The following is a 15700-nucleotide window of genomic DNA, read 5'->3' on the forward strand; positions in this document are numbered from 1 at the left end:
GAGCACTTAAACAGTAGCAAAGGGACATTCGGACACCTCAGATTCATTTTCTCACAAGCATAGCATAGCATCTTTAAGTCCATTTCATGAGTAAAATCAAATAAATCAATACATCTATAAGCCTTAAGCATTTTTCTGGGATGCTGCATAGTAATTATATACTCAGAAAGCAGTTCATAAATTCATATTCATTTAAAAGCCTGTATTAAATATTTGTTCTGTACTTTAAAATAAGGCCAAATGGTTGCAGCATCTAAAAATATACCCTTCCCCTTCCCTCATTATATCTGAAGTTTAACACTGAGGTTTTCAGCTTCTCTCAGCACAAGCTAACTGTTAATGTTAAAGTGGTTATTAAACGTGAATGCAAACTCTGTGCTTATCTATTATTAACTGTTGGTCAAAGAACGATCACACAGTGTTAATGCACCTACCGATGTGTCTTGTTTGAGGGTAGCACCTTGTCTTCGAAAGCGAGCACTTTTACAGCCCTATAGTGTTAATAGAGTGTTAATATATGTTTAAAAGGTCAGAATAATGTCCCACAGTCTGCATCTTCTGATGTATGGATTGCCTTAATTTTTTCTGCCATGACAAACAATAATAACTACTGTTTTGCAGATTCAGACTAGTCTGCAATACATATAATCAGCAGAATGGGCCTAGTAATAAACACACTTGGTCACACTTTATTTTAAGCTCCAATTATTGCTATTAACAAACCATCAACTATGGCTTTTGTCTCAATAAACTCCTGACTCGCTGCTTATTAATAGTTAGTAAGGGAGTTGTTAAGTTTAGGTATTGATGAAGAACATGCTCATGTAGAATATGTGCTTTATAGGTATTAATAACAGCCAATATTTTAATAACAGGCATGCTATTAAACAAACTACTTAATGATATGGTACTAAAATTACAATATGATTTATTAACCATTACTTACTAACCATTATCTTAATAAAAAATGACTAACTAAGTTTAACCACTGTAATACCATTTCAATTTATTTTTACTTTTCATGTTTATTTTATGCTCAATAAATTGTGTTACAAAGATTATTCCTTAAAAAAAAAAACAGCTAAATGTTGATTATTTAAGAGAATGTTTATATTATTTTCTATTGAAGTTTCTGGTATTCTTTATGAAGCATGTATGTGATGAACAGAATTGTCACACATGGATGAACATTAACACTTTTTTACTGCGTGCATTAGTTTAACAGTGGTTAAGAGGGCCGAGCATGCTTTTGAAACACTTAACACTTTATGTTCTTGCTCTGTCCATGCAGATAATCATGTTTATGTAATGTGGTCAAAATGATGATTTAAAATGAGCACATGACCACTCGCACCATAAAACATCTCATATACAGCACAAAACATCTTCTGAAAGAATTATTGTCATTAACCCTTAATAGCTGGTGCGCCACAAAAAAAACAAAACAAAAAATTAAAAATATATAACCAGAATTGATTGATTTATCTAATCAGTTTCAAATGAAAACTTCAATCTTGATGAGATGAGAATGAAAAAATGCAGTACTTTATTTATCAGTTTAGTGATGATAATACACCTTAATAACCGTCTGTTTAGGACAGGGTTAACAGTTTGATAATAGAACTAAAACTCATATTTGTTGACCACTGATCGCAGAATTAATTCTTTTAGATGAGGCTTAAAAAAAAAAAGAAGAAAAAAAAACACTTGACAAAATGAGGTTTTAGTTTTTCCTTATATACAAATCCTTTGATATGTACAGTAATCCAGATGTGATCATACAGTGAGACTGTCCCCATGCTCTGTGTGTTAGGACGCTTCTAGCAGGGCTTCTGGACAGACACGGGGTAGCGCAGGGGGATGGCGATGCCCTGGTCCGGCTTCTCAAAGGCGCTGATCAAATTCTTGACTTTTCGGAACAAGCGTTTAGTGTGACCTGGTGCTGTCTGCAAGAATTAAATGAGTAAACAGATTAACAACAACAACAAAACACATCAGCAGAGTTGGTGAAGTGGTATGAATATTGTTTTCTTTATTTCATCTATATCAGATCTGGAGCTATAAGGTCACGTAGTTTCAAGATGAGATGATAGCTTCATGAAAGCGTTGATCTCTGGGGCAGACGGTGTGCTGAGGGATTTCTCTCTGTGTAATCGCTCTTTACAATCTCGCCTCATTCAGAAAATACCTTTCCATACCTCTATACCATTGACTCATTCTCAGAAAATACACAGCTGTGTGTTAGAATTATTACTGATCGATAAACACTATATCATTTTCCATTACACATCAGAAAAACAGGCAATTTCTCTATGAATGTGTGTGTCTGTGTGTGTGTGTGTGTGTGTATATATATATAGTGAAATGCAATGGACTATTACTATCTCTTTTAGTTTAGTTTCTTTTCTTCTCACTTATATTAATGTGTGATGTACGTTTAAGCTTTAACCTGACAAGGTTGAAGTAACTTTTTTAAGGTCATACCATATATTTGTTTTTTTTTAGCAATATCACAAATTCAGACAATTTTAAAACAAATGGTAATAATAACATTAATAATAATACAAAATAATCATAACCATTTCCCTGAAAATTTCAGGCACGGATGGTTTCGTGAGGATGACTCGTGACTGATTTGCTTTCACTCTTTGTTTGAGCGGATGATTTTATTCAACTAACAAAATACAATTATAACTCACACAAGTACTACAATTTCTTAATCATACAAATACTGATTATTATTATTGGGCTGATTATTAGTCATAAGAATGTTCAGAAGAGGATGATTTGAGGAGCTGGCGTGTTATAAATGATAGCGTCTGCTGTTGTGTCTCAGTGTGTGATGTTTGTCGCTCACCTCGGCCGCCCAGGAGCCCGCTGCGTCTCTCTGGAGCCGGTATGTGTAGACAAAACCATTACACCTGCGGCACAAATCAGATCAGGTGAAAAACACACACACTCGAATGAAAACATGCTACACATTTTACATTAAACAAAGAGTACTTGAGCATGTTGAACAAGAAAATATTTCATCAGTTTTCTATTTTAAAAATTAATATTTAATGTCATATAACATATTTAATGTAAAATGTTATTTGCCAATTGTTTGTGAAATTAACTAGCACTTTCTGATGGAAAAGAGTTCCTTCAGTTTTGTATCAGTGTCTTGTTGGTTAACTTGAGTGACACACTTAAGCCTAAATGAGAAAAAGCAGAGATTTGTGGAGGACTTACAGAACGCAGAGGCAGTATGCATCGGGAACACTCTCACTGTCTCGGATTAAATAGCTGCCGTCTTTGCCTGCTTCATACAGACGCTTCTCGCACGTCTCTCGGCTGATGGCCCCGTGGTACACAGACAGCGCTTCCATTGTGCTGCATGCATTGTTTCTCAGGCAATCACTACACGCATGTGATATTTGTTCCTTGAGCAGGAAATGATGAAACCAGGCAGGAAATAAGCACTTCAAAAAATAAGGCACAATTTTTGCAACAATTGCAAAAGCATGAAAAATGTCAGGTGAACATAAGAGAATGTAGTTTCAGATATCAGGCCGCATCACTGATGTTCCAGTTTACAGATTAAATCTGCGCAACTGTGTGTCAAACTTCATTTCTAAGATTTCAGACAATGCCTCTTTAAAAAAACTATTTTCACTCATCAGTTCCACACAATAAATCTATATTTTATTTATTTTTAGTTGCTTTCACAGATCTGTAAAAACATTTTAAACTAACAGGCCACTACTTGGGCTCTGCAAACACAATGTCCTTTGTTTTTGGTCAGGGATAATATAAAAGCCTTCAGAAAACAAACATAACCCCAGGTATTTATTCAATACAGTGGCTAAATTAATGAAAAATAAAGCTTTAACAAGTGTTGACATTTCCCAACATCACAGCAGTAATGAATTTATGAACTACTTTACTTCTAAAATCGATACTATTAGAGATAAAATTGCAACCATTCAGCCGTCAGCTACATTATCACATCAGACAGTGCACTATAGACCCCCTGAGGAACAGTTCCACTCATTCTCTACTATAGGAGAGGAAGAATTGTATAAACTTGTTAAATCATCTAAACTTACAACATGTATGTTAGACCCTATACCATCTAAGCTCCTAAAAGAGGTGCTTCCAGAAGTCTTAGGTCCTCTTCTGACTATTATTAATTCCTCATTGTCATTAGGATACAGTCGTGCCCAAAAATATTGGCACCATTGGTAAATAGGATCAAATAAGGCTGTGAAAATTCATCTGCATTGTTAATCCTTTTGATTTAAAAAAAAATCACAAAAATTTATCCTTTTAAAACAGAGGGGAATATCATTATGAAATTAATGTTTTCTTAAATACGTGTTGGACACAATTATTGGCACCCCTAGAAATTCTTATGAGTAAAATATCTCTGAAGTATAAAAAAAAAACAAATAATATATTCTGATGTGTAGCAAAAGATGATTGAGCTTCACAAATTGGTGAGGTGACTACAAGAAAAGAGCTAGAGTATTGGAAATTCCCATTTCCACCATCAGGACAATAGTTAAGAATTTCCAATCAACAGAAAAATCTGCCTGGAAGAGGACGTGTGTCTATATCGTCCTAATGTATGGTGAGGAGGAGAGTTTGAGTAGCTAAAGAGTCTCAAAAGGTCACAGCTGGAGAATTGCAGAAAATACTTGAGTCTCTGGTTCAGAAAACCTTTACAAAAATTGTCAAACAGAACCTACATCACCTCATGTTGTTTGAGAGGGTTACAAGAAAAATTATCCTAGCTCATCCAGAAACAAACTAAAGCATATTCAGTTATCATCCATGATTGGAAGTTTAAAGGTTTAAGGGACTGGCTTCTATGATCAGATGAAACTAAAAATGAGCTTTTTAGCAGCAAACACTCAAGATGGGTTTGGTGAAAACAGAGATAAAAAGTACCCCATGTGTACAATGAAATATACAGCTGTATTTTTGATGTTGTGGGCCTATATTTCTGCTGGAAGTCCTAGACATCTTGTTTAGACACAAGGCATCATTGATTCTATCAAATACCAACAGATAAAAAATCAGTAAGTGACTGTTAGAAATATTATAATGGACCATGTTTGGATCTTCCAACCGTAAAATAACCCAAACAAAAAAACTCAAAAACAACACAGAAATGGGTCACTGAGCTCAAAACCAAGCTTCTGCTTTGGCCATTCCAGTCCTCTGACCTGAACCCATAGAAAATGAGAAGAGTGAACTGAAGAGGAGAAGCTGGGAATCTGAAGGGTCTGGAGTGATTCTGGATGAAGGAATGGTCTCTGATCTCTTGTCAGATGTTCTCTAACCTCATCAGGCATTATAGGAGAACATTTAGACCTGTTAAACTGGCAAATGGAGGTTTCAAAAAGTATTGAATAAAAAGGTGTCAATAATTGTGGCCAATGTGTATTAGAAATGTTTCTGCCCATTTTAAGTTATTATCCAATGAAAGAATACTTTTTAAAAAAATATATAAAATCAAAAGGATTAACAATGCAGATGGACTTTCACAGTCTTATTTGATCACAATTACCAAGGTTGCCAATATTTTTGGGCACGACTGTATGTCCCCAGAACCTTCAAACTGGCTGTTATTAAGCGTCTCTTCAAAAAACCACAACTTGACCCCAAAGAACTAGTTAATTATAGACTGATCTCGAATCTCCCTTTTCTGTCCAAGATACTAGAAAAGGTGGTATCCTCACAATTATATTCCTTCTTAGAGAAAAATGGTATATGTGAGGATTTCCAGTCAGGATTTATACGTATCATAGTACTGAGACTGCTCTCCTTAGAGTTACAAATAATCTGCTCTTATCATCTGATCGTGGGTGTATCTCTCTGTTAGTTTTATTGGATCTTAGTGCTGCGTTTGACACAATTGACCACAACATTCTTTTGCATAGACTTGAACACTTTGTTGGCATTAATTTAATTGCAATAGCATGGTTCAATCGAATGAAGAGATATCATATTGATCACACGTGCAGTATGGAGTACCTCAAGGCTCAGTACTAGGGCCGCTACTCTTCATGCTGATGATACTCAGCTCTATATCTCTTCGTGGCCCAGTGAAACACACCAATTTGAAAAACTAATGGAATGCATAGTCGATATAAAAAACTGGATGACGAGTAATTTCTTACTGCTAAATTCTGAAAAAACAGAGGTGTTAATTATAGGGCCTAAAAACTCTGCTTGTAATAACCTAGAACACTGTCTAAGACTTGATGGTTGCTCTGTCAATTCTTCGTCATCAGTTAGGAACCTAGGTGTGCTATTTGATTGCAATCTTTCATTAGAAAGCCACGTTTCTAGCATTTGTAAAACTGCATTTTTCCATCTCAAAAATATATCTAAATTACAACCTATGTGAAATGCAGAAATGTAAATTAATGCATTTATGACTTCAAGGTTAGATTATTGTAATGCTTTATTGGGTGGTTGTTCTGCACGCTTAGTAAACAAACTACAGCTAGTCCAAAATGCAGCAGCAAGAGTTCTTACTAGAACCAGGAAGTATGACCATATTAGCCCGGTCCTGTCCACACTGCACTGGCTCCCTATCAAACATCGTATAGATTTTAAAATATTGCTTATTACTTATAAAGCCCTGAATGGTTTAGCACCTCAGTATTTGAATGAGCTCCTTTTACATTATAATCGTCTACGTCCGCTACGTTCTCAAAACTCAGGCAATTTGATAATACCTAGAATATCAAAATCAACTGCGGGTGGCAGATCCTTTTCCTATTTGGCTCCTAAACTCTGGAATAACCTACCTAACATTGTTCGGGAGGCAGACACACTCTTGCAGTTTAAATCTAGATTAAAGACCCATCTCTTTAACCTGGCATACACATAACATACTAATATACTTTTAATATCCAAATCCGTTAAAGGATTTTTAGGCTGCATTAATTAGGTAAACCGGAACCGGAACACTTCACATAACACCCGATGTACTTGCTACATCATTAGAAGAATGGCATCTACGCTAATATTAGTCTGTTTCTCTCTTATTCCGAGGTCTTATTCCTTTTTCTCCATTCTGTCACCATCCTTGTCGCTGTCGCCTGTGGCTTGCTTAGTTGGGGGACACTTCATTTGCAGCGATATCATTGACTTGATTGCAAACGATGAATTGCCTTTAACTAAAAAATGAGTGTTTACTATTGTCTGTTTGCAATGACACACTATTTTCCTATTTGATACTATAAAGTTGCCTTAACACAAACTGTATTGTTAAAAGTGCTATATAAATAAAGGTGACTTGCCTAGATGAGATGCATGGGGAGCACATCAGCTTCAGTTCTGTGATGCATGTTAAAGCTTCCTCTATGTTTGAGAAAGTATTGAAAGTGAACAAGGTGGGAAAATGATGTATCCTTTGATAGAGCATCCCTGTCACCACAGACATCCTGTCTCTCTCTCTATGTGTGTGTGTGTGTGTGTGTGTGTGTGTCTTGAAGTGCATGCCGTTGACATAGATATAATCACAGTAACAGATCTGCATTTGCCTCTCGTTTCCCATCTTTACCTCTTGACCCTCCTGTTAGATTAATTTAGTTGAAGACATTTTTGTTTAGTTTAATTAATTACAATCTGGAAATGTAGAGATGAAGACTCAATTTGAAAATGAAGAGACATAGAAAACACTGTGGAGATGTTACTGAATTGTATTTATTAGCACAGGGGATTCATGCAGACTAAAATCCTAAAATGAAACCACAGCTAGTTCACACCGCTGCCATCGGTCAGTTAACAACTGAGCACATCCAACAAGATCCCATATTACTTATTAAGACAATCAATGCATCGAATGAAAGATTATGCAGAAGAAAGATGAGGGTGAGTGTGTGACAACACAATGTGCTGTTTTACCTTTAACAAATATTCTGATGCTAAAGCTGATGAAGAGTGTAACTGTGCAAGCTGAAATCACACCCAGACAATGCACATGTGCTTTAAAAGAAGTGTTTAATTCTTCCAGTTTATCAAGAATGTGTGAAAAACGAGGTAAGCTACAATGTAATGTCAAGGAGAGGGCTTAACTGGATAAATATTATGATGCATGATGATGGCAGGGAAGCAATGCTGAGTTTATTGGTATCTGATGGCATTGAATCAGAATGCATGGAGAAGAAGCATTTGTTTGTTCTGTGTATGATTTTATACTGGACTAGTTGTATGTTTTTGATTATACTCAAACCGAAAGTGCTTTTGCACACTATTTTCTAGAAACCTCTGTGTCGGTGAGCTCTTTTCCCCGTTGTTTTACTGGTAGTGCATGACACTACAGTATTTAGACGGAAGCTTTCGTAGCAGTTAGTTTTACTCAGATTGATATACTGATCTTATCGCTGTGCTGCTTTTTCTATTGTATGTTTGTAGATAATATTGGTTTCTGGTCTTTAAATGTCTGTGCCAGCTTTTTAAATGTAATAAAGCTGTAAATAAGAAGATGTGCTGTAGGTACATAATGCATCATTTTGAATCAGTGTGTAATGTTTCAAGTAATGGCAGCTGATAATATTATTATTAATATTATTATTATTTTTCCTGTGTGTTACTTGTTGTAGTCTTTTATCCTCCCCCTTAAAATACATAATGTCCTAGCAATACATGACCACTATTTTTTGCATCAAGTTTACAGACATTTTCTTAAACTCTAAAACAATGCGCAATTAAAAACATGGGAAAAACACCTTTAAAAAATCAATTAAAAAAAAAAAAAAAAAAACCTTCAATGTGCTCAGTCCTTCAGTTTCAGTTTTGTTAAAAGCATCATAATTAAGACAAGAATGAGAAAACTCTTAGCATAGCTTGAATTAATCAGACAGTCATTATATTGGCCAGATGTTCTCTAAACTCTGTGTTTGCTTGATCATGATTTGACTTTTAGCAGCACATCAGTGTTGCCCTCTTGTGGGCTAGTTATGCTCATTTAAAAGAATAATTAAACCAAACTGAAAGACTTAATTTATTACTTAATAGTACTTAAACATGTACTTAGGTTTATGATAACAATCAATTATGCATAATTACATGCAAGGAACCCTAAGACAAACCCTAACCCTAACCACATAAGTACATGTACTTGTGCTTCAGCTCATTTCATTTGAAATACAGAAAGAAATTGAAATAATACTTTAAGTGCTTTAAGTTATATCTTTAAGTGCTTATAATTTACCATAATTGAGAAAAAGGAATTAAACCAGCGAATACAAAAGCAAATAAAAGCGACACACTGGTAGCTGCTTTCATAGCACTCTCTACACATATAAACCCACAACACCAAACAATAACTGATGTAACTGATTATCCTTTATGGATCCAGTGCACAGTCTAAATACAGTAAAAGTGATATGTGATATTAAAAAGTATATGTGGTACAAGTTGTAGTGAAGCGAATAAAATAAGAAGTGAGTACAACAGTAGAGTCAGATGTAATAGATTTATAATATCATCAATAATATGTATAACACCATAATAAATTAATAATAATAGATGAATAATAGCTAATTAAATTAAATAATAGTGAAAGTACAGTTTTATAATAGTATTTGTGTAGTAGTTATTACACAAAGTAAGACACAACTGAAGACAAGCAGAAATTATGGTTGTCAATTTAAAGTTTAAATCAAGTTTAATTACAGTTTTTCTCAGTCACTTTGGTGCATTTATCAGATCAGAAATGAAATTCTCAAAACCTCCACATCATCTAGTCGTTTAGACACATCATAAAACCAGTTGTGTTGGTGTGTTACAGTTTTTCTCAGTCACATTGGTGCATTTCTCGAAGCATCCTTGAGATTTGTAAAACAGTAAATTCATTTCTCAAAACAACTCGTACAAAGAGCAAAACACCACGGATTACCTGCTAAAGCCAGTCTCTTGCTCAAAATCCTTAGTTCATCTCTCAAAAATAAATATCTGTGTATGTGAACACGTCGGTGCCATCAGAATGACAAGTCCTTGTGTCATAGTTTACGGATGAGACAGTCAAATCACTTAGTCATGTGGTCAGTATAACAGTGTACTCTGGAGGGATGCTCTGATGTAAACTATGGCAACTGTTTTTGATGACAGTTACTGTATTGAACAGTATGTCATATGCTTATGTATGACATATATCCATTTCAAACGTACACATTTACACATTACTGTATGTGGGATATTGACTGAAAGAGACTGGATAGAATTCCCAGTTACACTTTTACAAGTGACCTGACCAAAAAAAAAGAAAAAAAAAAAGAAAATATAGAATATAGAAAAGGTATATAGAAATAGGAAAAAGAAATATGGTCCCAAAGATGAAAACAAGTGAATTGTCAGAATGTGTAACTCTTGTGTTGTCTTCTGTCTTTACAGTATAAGCTTTCTAACTGAAGACTCATGAGATGAACCTGTGAGCTGTTTCAGAGAAATGGTTTATCATTGGTTTATCATCTACATTCTCTTCATTAGTCAAGATTCACTGGCACAATTCATGCCAAATTTATAAAAAGTCTACTAATAATGTGTACAAAAAAAAATAAAAAAAAAGGAAAAAAAAGTGCGCCTGACATCTTATGACAACTAGATTAACCATTTTGCATTTAATGACTTATACGTGAACTAAAGACTAGATGTTTTGAGCAGTAAGACTATTGCACAGAAAACTATGTAATACGTTTTGAGCGACATGACATTAGCAACTGATAATGTAGGAAATAACAGAGAATTGTACATAATCATTTGCATGGATGTACCAAAACATTTGCAACTTGTTCAAAGAAATGAGAAACTGCTTTTTTTGATGTGCACAAGTGACACGATGATGTGAGAATTGAACAGGTTTCAATTCTGATCTGAGAAATGCACCAAAGTGACTGAGAAAAACTATAATTTTTTTGGTCAGGTCACTTGTAAAAGTGTAACTGGGAATTCTATCCAGTCTCTTTCAGTCAATATCCCACATACAGTAATGTGTAAATGTGTACGTTTGAAATGGATATATGTCACACATAAGCATATGACATACTGTGCAATACGGTAGTTTCCATCAGAGCATCCCTCCAGAGTACACTGTTATACTGACCACATGACTAAGTGATTTGACTGTCTTATCTGTAAACTATGACACAATTTCCTGAGAAACTGAGTTCCCTTCCAAAGGTTAATCAAACGGATAGTTCCTTTACCATAAGAAAACATTTAGTAAAACCTGTTTGTTAAACCATTTGTTAAATTACACTCATTGTAAACTCTAAGCTTCAATTAAAGCACCAGATGCTCTTTACTCATCTCTCTTACACAACACCAAATGTATTTCTGTAGAAACATGAAACACACTGGTTTCTACTTAACCAGTAAAGAATGATAAATAATGCAAATATTCTCTTGTTTTTAATATCAATTTATTTACAGTGTTATTTCTGTATTCAAACATACAAATAACTGCAAATAATCTAAATTTACTTGAACATCATAACTGTGGTTAATTCTTTTCTCTCTTTTTATTTATTTCATTTCTGACATGAGAATATTCAAAGGTCATTTCATCAGCGATTCATTTGTTTTGTTTTTTTTGTCATTTGCGTGAGAATGCTCCTTTCTAATTGTATTCAGAAGAAGAAATATATCTAATCTCTAGCTGAACTTGTCTCGTGCGACCTGTATGTAGTCATTTACAGTCTTTTAAATTAAAACAACATAAAGTACAAGTCCATTTTCACTCTTTACTTTAAAACATAGCACATCGTTACAGCCGACAAAATGTAAATTCATACTAAACATTCATAAGAAAGTAACTAAAGAAGTGCATTATTACTGAACACCAATAGATTAGATTATATAGCTATGAGTTAATCACAGACCTGCTTCGATGTGTCTACAGACATGAGCTCGTATCCTACAAACACTCACTTCCCACTGTGCCTAATGTAATCTGTTCATTCATCTATCACCAAGAAATGATTCACGGGGAGCTTTAAACCTGATAAAAAAAAAGATGCTGAACAAATATGATCATTAATTTGAGGATGCCAGCAGCAATAGGAATGCTATGAAGGTATTGTGATCAATCACACAACATTAGATGTGCCATGGCCTGATCATTGCATGGGATGTGATCAGAAATAAAGGAGAAGGACTGAAGGTTTGAGTGAACTGTTGTTCATAAGAGAGCAGGACAGAGCTCCTACACTACACTAGTCACATTCAGCTACTGTTAACTTCAGATAGACTTCTTCTCACGAGCATCAGTACATGTGTAGTGCACTCTCTGTGCACAGCAGTAGTCTGAGGTTGTGATATAAATATATATATATACATATATTACGGCCCAGGTGTTGTGTGCATTACACCTGCTCATTAATTGCCATTAACTACAATAATAAATAGTCTTTAGTGTAGCTATTACAAATGAACAAAAACTCAAATAACAAAGCATATGAATTGTTTTCAGTGTGCTTACTACCGAGTACTTATGTAATCATATCATACAATCAAAAATAACCCCCTTTGGAGGCAAATTCAAAATTCTACTTGACCTCTCATAGACATACAAAAACATCTATATTTATCATATGAAATGAGTTCAGTCGTGTGTGATGGAGGAGAGCATGAGAGGAGATTGTGAACACTAGGATGATCATATTGTCAAAGTGTGTTCCTCAGACGGACAGAATCAGCTCTGTGAACTAGGAGCAATACCCTGTTTAGACGATCTGACTGATAACTGTGTGTTCAGTCTTAGTTTGTAGTGTACGGTCTGAGACACGTGTCATCTGCTGGTCAGTTCGGCTGGAGTAGTGTCACACACGTGAGCGTCCGGGTGCGATCGCATCCGCTGCTGATTGTCACTGAGGTTCATGGAGATTGTAGGGTCCATAATAAATACACTTGAGCGTCAAGTTCATCGCTGGGAGCGTTCAGACACAGAGTGAACTAGTCATCGTATTGAAGTGTTGCCAGAAGGGAGGTTGTCCTGATTTGGAGAGGTGTAGGTGGACTGGATCTGTCTGTGGAGAGTCATGGGAGAGCGTGAGGGGTCCGTCGGGGACACACACCTGCTCCGGCTCACACCTGCTCCCATCAGAAGACAGAGACACGAGACGTTTGAGACAGGAGCACAGCTCAACACAACAGATATAGAGACAATCATTCAGTCAGTATTTACAATGACACATAGAATTAACTTCATTCTCTATCTTACTTACTTTTACTTACTTACTTACTTTATACTTTATTGTCAGACTCAATATCTATCTATCAGCTGTTGCCTTGAATATTATTATCTATAAGATTTTAAAAACACAATGAGAAGAAATGTGACAAGTAAATTAAGTAATACATAATTAGTGTCACAGTTGTGAGATGTGCTCTCTTGTTTCTAAGCTCATCTTCTGTAAAAGATAGACATTCATACAGCTATAGCAATCTGAGTATATCATGAATACTAGTTTTCAGATCAACAATCTCATTTAATATCCGTGGTTTTACTGATTTTAACAGTCTTCTTAGGTTCTTCAAGATGATATCTACTTCAGCGTTTGTCAGTGAAGCATCGAGGATTCACAACGGAGAGTAAATATGACACCAAAATATTCACCGATAATATATGAAGTATTCCCTATAAAAACATATCTTCACTATATCTTCATGAACAAAAAGGAATATAAAACGCTGAATCCGATATTAAGATGCCAAGCACAAACACAGGAGGAGGTCCATTACATGGACATTTGCTGAGCTGCAGAGAATATTAGGAAAATGAGCAGAATCATTTATATCCTCTGACCAATAGGTGGCGCTATATGCTGAAAACTATTAAAAATACACTGCAATCAGTTCATCAGAGAATCGCTACACTGTTTACATGTTTCACCAAATCTAAACATCTGTACATCTTTTCATTGTTGCATGAATATATTTCCCTTCATTTACTGTAATGACAGAACAGGCATTTGTTCTTGAGAGAGAGAAAAAAAGAGAATTCATAAAACAACTTTCCATGACCCCTTTAGACATTTAAGTATTATTTTCACCATTATTTTAAAGGTGAACAGAACTGAGAAATGTTTTAAATGGTAGCTCATTATTAAAACTCATAGCATCAAACTGTCTTATTGTCGTAATAGTGAATAAGAGTTGCAGTGAGCCCAGAGAGAACATGTTTACTGGAGTACAGCAGCAGTGAGCAGACAGGAGTTCAAGAGAAAGATGTTGAATTCACCTGGTGTCTCCTGGCCGCCTCACCTTTCTGTCTGGACACTTTACGCACCGTCATGGCAGCCTGGCGCTTCTGATAGTCAGAAATCTCAAACCCTGAACAGAACCGGGAACAGAAGATGTGAGGAGGGTCAGAGAGAGATGATAACACAGGTGATGGATGAGGAGTTACCGATCTTCCCATCCTCCTGCACCATCCTGCGCTCCTCGTGGAAAGCCCTCAGCCAGCGGATCTTCTCCTCCGGCTTCTTGGCCAGGAAGATGTGGATCTCCTCGCTGTCTCTGTTGTGCAGCTTGAAGGCGTTCTTCACGCTGACATTAAAGTCGTCGTCCCGTCCATCGATGGCGTCTCTCACCGTGTAGCGATCCATGTCGATGCGCCCTTTATAGTACAGTATGTCCCGGCGGATCAGGTCCTGAGAAACATGCAGACGATCATCAACCACCACAGAGCTGCTCGTGTGTAGATGAGAGAAATACTGACTAACCGTGACATTTAACTCGAGCTACACATGAATGCAGATGAGATTGGAGGACGAGATCAAAAGTTGAGAAATGGGTTTACAAATCTGGATTTACAGTATGTACAATGTTTATACAGACACTTTTATTGTCACTAGATTGTCACTAGAGAAAGCATCAGACTGAATCGTTTCTTTGAGCTGTTGACAGTGGTTGTGTCTGATTATATCGTCAGTGTGCTGAAGCCAGACTTGTGATGAAATGAAATCTAGTGACGTGAAACTCCAGCACAATCATCCGATCACGAGCCTGACACCCACACCACGCTTCAGTCCACCGCAGCATCTCTCTACACTCTCCACTGCTTCCTGATCATTCCTCGGATCAATCCCACAATCCCACACTGCTCTGCTCTCAGATCACCAGTCTCCTGCTGCTATATATCTGAACATTACACCATCACTGTAGTTTCATAAGAAGAAAGAGCACTTTGTTCAGTAAACCATTGTTTAAATAAACTTCTAATGAAATCAGACTCACTTATAGCCGCGTTTCCACCGCAGGAACTTTACCCAGGAACTAGAGACTTGGTCCGGTACTTGGTGTGTTTCCACCGCAGGAACCAGGAACTAAATAAAAGTTCCGGGTAAAAAAATGCCCCCCAGAAAGTCCCTGCTGGCGAGGTGGTACTTTTTTAAAGTTCAGGAACTTTCGGGGGCGGGACTTTGGCGCTAAACATCCTGATTGGTTGAGTTCACGCAGCATTGGTTGAGTTCAACCACCATTTATTCGGATCAACATTTTCAAAATATTACTGTTATTGTGTCATGAAATGTAATTTTAAAAGTATTTCAGGCGAGAATGTAGTTGTTTGAAACTCAAATCTGTTGTTTATTTATAAAGACAGCGCCTATTTAAAAATGTGTTTCGCTGATCTCTGAGATGGAGAGCTCCACTCAATCAGCGGGAGCTCAGTCCTCATGTATCTGCAGAGAGC

At 36.2% G+C, this 15700-nt stretch overlaps 2 protein-coding genes across 3 annotated transcripts in view; both read right to left on the minus strand.

Annotated features, from left to right (window-relative positions):
* Nucleotides 1-1518: 1518 nt before the first annotated feature.
* sh2d1ab (SH2 domain containing 1A duplicate b) lies at nt 1519-3378 on the minus strand. The gene is made up of 3 exons (XM_052574511.1): nt 3235-3378; nt 2858-2921; nt 1519-1946 (listed from the first exon to the last, which is right to left on the minus strand). The coding sequence occupies exons 1-3, from the start codon at nt 3369-3371 to the stop codon at nt 1821-1823; spliced, it is 327 nt and encodes a 108-aa protein (XP_052430471.1). The 5' UTR covers nt 3372-3378; the 3' UTR covers nt 1519-1820.
* An 8026-nt stretch (nt 3379-11404) lies between these two features.
* The window catches only part of LOC127971480 (spermatogenesis-associated protein 13), a 25557-nt gene continuing 21261 nt past the window's right edge, over nt 11405-15700 (minus strand). The window contains exons 12-14 of one of the 2 annotated variants that reach the window (XM_052574501.1): nt 14414-14657; nt 14269-14337; nt 11405-13095 (exon numbers count right to left, since the gene is read on the minus strand). In XM_052574501.1, the coding sequence (XP_052430461.1) occupies nt 12962-13095; nt 14269-14337; nt 14414-14657 (447 nt within the window). In that variant the 3' untranslated portion in view covers nt 11405-12961. Of the gene's footprint in view, nt 13096-14245; nt 14338-14413; nt 14658-15700 lie in introns of both variants that reach the window. The other variant, XM_052574502.1, reaches the window with a different exon arrangement.

This window comes from Carassius gibelio, chromosome B14 (genome assembly GCF_023724105.1).
Source record: "Carassius gibelio isolate Cgi1373 ecotype wild population from Czech Republic chromosome B14, carGib1.2-hapl.c, whole genome shotgun sequence".
In the NCBI taxonomy this organism is placed as follows: Eukaryota; Metazoa; Chordata; class Actinopteri; order Cypriniformes; family Cyprinidae; genus Carassius; species Carassius gibelio.

Coding starts and splice junctions, on each gene's coding strand:
- sh2d1ab (XM_052574511.1), bottom strand. CDS start 3,371: ATGGAAGCGCTGTCTGTGTACCACGGGGCCATCAGCCGAGAGACGTGC. Junction 2,922..3,234: donor GCATACTGCCTCTGCGTTCT/GTAAGTCCTCCA, acceptor TTTGTGCCGCAG/GTGTAATGGTTTTGTCTACA. Junction 1,947..2,857: donor CGGGCTCCTGGGCGGCCGAG/GTGAGCGACAAA, acceptor TAATTCTTGCAG/ACAGCACCAGGTCACACTAA.